Genomic DNA, 3,744 nt, shown 5'->3' with positions numbered 1-3,744 from the left:
TCTGGGAGGACAGGCTGCCAAGAGCCCAGGCACACAGGAGCCTCCGCCAGACGGACCTCAGGGCGCCCAGGAGATCTGGGCAGGACACGCGGCTGGGTCCTGATGCGGATGCAAGGGTCAAGGTGCACCTGGCCGGCCCTGGAGACCCCAGAGGTGACCCGGAGGCTGCATCCTCTGGGAGCCCGGGGCTGTTGTCTCAGGCTTCCCCCAGCTGGCCGGTGCAGGGGTCTGGGTCACCCTGAGGCCGCAGCACCTCAGGCCGAGGCCCCAAGCCCTCCAGGCCACCCTCTCAAACCCTCGTTCCCTCAGAGAGGAGGAAAAGGAAATGAAAACAGGGAAAGCAAAAGGGAGACAACACCCCACTTTCTACGGGTCCCCGCGATGGATGGGCCGTGGGGGCAGCAGTGGGTGGCAGCCGAGGCCGAGGCCGAGCTTAGGACGAGGGCGCAGAGCTGGGCTTCTCCTCCCGAGACACGGGGATGGCTCTCTCGCTGTGGCCAGCGTCCACGCCAGATGGGACCTTGGGGCCGGAGAAGGTCAGCATGCCATCCGCAGACAGGGAGCAGGAGAGCGCCGACTGGTCCACATTGGAAGGCAGGCGGTAGCGGCGGTGGAACTCACGGGAAATGTAGCCGTGGTCGTCCTGGGCAGGGCACGGGGAAGGGCGCAGTCAGAGACACCACGCCGACCTCACATGGGGAGGGTCCTTCCGGACCCCGCGGTGGGGTAGGAGGGCCAGAATGCCCCGGGGAGGGCTCCCGCTGAGATTGGAAGGAGCCGGGGCGGTGGGCAGTACCCGAGTGGGCATCCCTGCAGGGCTCAGGAGCCCCCTCTCTGTCCCGGGTCTTCTGGGAAGAGCGGGCAGCTGAGGGCAGAGCCCCCAAGAAGGCGGGTGTGAGGCAGCGGCGCCCCCGGACTCACCTGCCTCTCGTTGTGCTTGCCGTGGATCTCCACGAAGTCCTCCAGCACCTTCACGGTGAGGTCCTCGGGAGAGAAGTGCTTCACATCCAGGAAGATGACAAACTTGTCTCGGTCAGATCGGACCTGAAACCCGAACGCGGGTCATGTGGGTCTGCCCGGGCTGAGGTTGCGGCGGGGACTGGCCAGAGCAGCCAGCGTCTGGGGGCCAGCAGCTCGGGCCCCAGTCACCAGCACAGAAATGCCTTCCATGCACTCAGGGGACAGCGTCCTAGGGACCCCTGACTCGGGACCGCGTGGACACTTGGGCCTCAGGGCGGGCTGTCCGTTGACTGCCTCGTTGGGGATGAACTGTGGCTGGTTATGGTTAGCTGGCGGATTGGTTATGGGTTAGGAGACTGGTTCTGGGTCAGCTGGCTGGCTGGTTGGACCTAGCACTTTGAATAAGGTCACAGCCCTTGGCTTCGCTAGTGTCTGTATAAACAGCCCGGGGCCTGTCCTCCCACATGGATATGATGTGAGAAGCTATCTGCTCGCACACACAGTGTCTGCCTCTGCACCGCCCTCACCGGCTCACTGGGAACGCTGAGCCAGGCTCCTTTTGTTTCTGGAGTGGATTAACACTGCTCTCAGCAGGCCTCTGCTTTTGGGCAGTGGGGGAGATGTAGCCCCTCCAGATCCTTGGACCCTGGTGTCTGCCGCAGGGCTCGAGGAGGGAAGGCCAGCGGTCTGATCGCTTCCCTTTGGGCTGGGCCCTGTGCACCCGGGCAGGCCAGGGAAGAACCCACTCTGCAGCTCTGCTGGCCACAGCCCTACGAGGACCTACTGCCCTCCCTGTCCCCCACCATCAGCCTCTCCTCCAGCACCAACGAGTGCTCAAGAACCTCTCCTCTGGGGGCCTGGGCGGGGCGCAGCCCATCCACCCATGCTTCCTGCTGGAAGGAACAGTGTGGAGAGCCGGGACCACAGAACCCACACCTGCCACCAAACCCGCCTCAGTGGGGTTGCTCTTGGGGCTTGCACCATGTGGCGGGTGCATCACAAATCACCCGGGGGTCATGAGCTGCCAGCAGGAAAGACAGTGGGTGGGCTCAGGTTCCCTCTCCAGGCCCTTTCTCAGAGGCCCGGGAGGCTCCTTGCTGCAGGTCACGTGGGCCACCGTGGGTCGAGGCGGGAGAGTGGCTCCACCCAAGCAGAAGACCGCGGACGTGGGGCACGGTGCTGCTTCTGCCCCGGGCCGGCCCTCAGAAAGCCCTGCTTCCCTTGCAGCCATGGCTGGGCCCGCCTCCAACCAGCAGGAGAAACCAGCCCCCCGGTGGGTCTTACCTCGGAGATGCCGGAGTCCAGCACGCTGCGGAAGACGGGCTGGCGGTAGTAGGGGCTGATGGTGGAGGACAGGAAGGGCAGCAGGTCGTACTCGAAGAGACCCTCGCCGAAAAACTGGTCGAACAGCCGGCTGGGATAGAAGGGGCCCAGCGCACGTTTGAACCAGGGGTGCTGGATGGCGATGTCCATGTTGGGCGTCGGCAGTGCAGGGACCCGGGGCTGGTAGGGAGTCGGGCAGGGGCCTCTGGGCAGTGCAGTGGAGAGCTCCGAGGTGAGCCCTCCCTATATACGCCCGAAACAGAATGGAAGCATTAGGGGGATTTGTCTGGAAAGCGTGAGCTCAGGGGGAAGGCTGCCCGGTCAGCAGAAACGTGGCCTGAGCTGAGCGCCCGCCACTCCCAGCCCCGGGCACTGAGACGCTGACCAGCACGGAGCCCTGGACATGGAGGATAACGTCCCCAAGGCGCTTCTCCCTGTGGCTCTGCCCCCACACTCACCTGGGGACGGTGAAGACTCTCATCTCCCTCGATGGGATGGGGGCACCCCCTGCTTACATGGCCAGGGTGATGCCATGGCCACCCCATGAGTGGACCCTCATGCCCACTTCACAGACGAGGGGGTGGGCTCAAGGGCTATACCCACGATCCCTAAATCTCACAGCTCCTGGGAGACATTTTTCTTTTTTTTTTTAAAGATTTTATTTATTTATTTGAGAGAGAGCACAAGCAGGGGGAGCAGCAGAGGGAGAGGGAGAAGCAGACTCCCCGCGGAGCAGGGACCCCCCCGATGCGGGACTCGATCCCAGGACCCTGAGATCATGACCCGGAGCTGAAGGCAGACACTTAACCAACGGAGCCACCCAGGCGCCCCCAGTATATCATTTTTCAAAACAGAATTACTTCTATTACTTCTTCCTGATTACAAAATGGCTAGAGTGGTTTTAAAAATCTCGAGAAAGAAAATACCAAGAAGCAGTTGAAAAGTGCCTGTAATTCCCAGCACTGGGGGTGGGGGTGGGGCTGACGTGGGGTCTGTGAGTCCAGACAGGGAGGCAGGTTTGGTCTTAGGAGGGTGGAAAGCCTTTATCTGGGCTCTCTGTGCGGCTCAGCCTGGACATCATCCCCGCGGACAACCTCTCCTCCATGTGACCTCACGCCAGGTGCTTCTGCCGGCCGGCCACACGCCCAGCGGTCACTGTTGCCCACGAGGCCCGGGGACTGTTTTTCTTCTCCCGCCGTGGCTCTGGCCGGTTGCTGCTCAGAGGGCACCAGCCACCCGGTATATTCCTCCGTAGCTTGGCCTCCAGGGAGCACGTCACTATAGTAACATGCACCCACCGTGGGGTGGGGGTGCCCTCTACCAACCCTGCTGGAGCTAGCCCCTAGCTGCGCAGTCCAGCACGAGAAGTTTCTTCTTCGTCCTTGTGTCTCTGGTTCCCAGGGCAGCTTCTGGTGGAGGAAGCGCTTCCTCAACGTGCTCGGGTATCCTTACATACTACCC

At 62.6% G+C, this 3,744-nt stretch overlaps 1 protein-coding gene across 1 annotated transcript; it reads right to left on the bottom strand.

Moving 5' to 3' along the window:
• Positions 1-433: 433 nt before the first annotated feature.
• Positions 434-2,433, bottom strand: CRYAA (crystallin alpha A). Its single transcript, XM_025863420.2, has 3 exons — positions 2,245-2,433; positions 922-1,044; positions 434-643 (listed from the first exon to the last, which is right to left on the bottom strand). The coding sequence occupies exons 1-3, from the start codon at positions 2,431-2,433 to the stop codon at positions 434-436; spliced, it is 522 nt and encodes a 173-aa protein (XP_025719205.1).
• Positions 2,434-3,744: the final 1,311 nt, after the last annotated feature.

This window comes from Callorhinus ursinus, unplaced genomic scaffold (assembly GCF_003265705.2).
Source record: "Callorhinus ursinus isolate GAN/ISIS: 27379988/994484 unplaced genomic scaffold, GSC_fseal_2.0 scaffold75, whole genome shotgun sequence".
Classification (NCBI taxonomy): Eukaryota; Metazoa; Chordata; class Mammalia; order Carnivora; family Otariidae; genus Callorhinus; species Callorhinus ursinus.
Note: the sequence above shows the minus strand (reverse complement) of the source record. Positions and strands in the feature narration are given on the sequence as shown.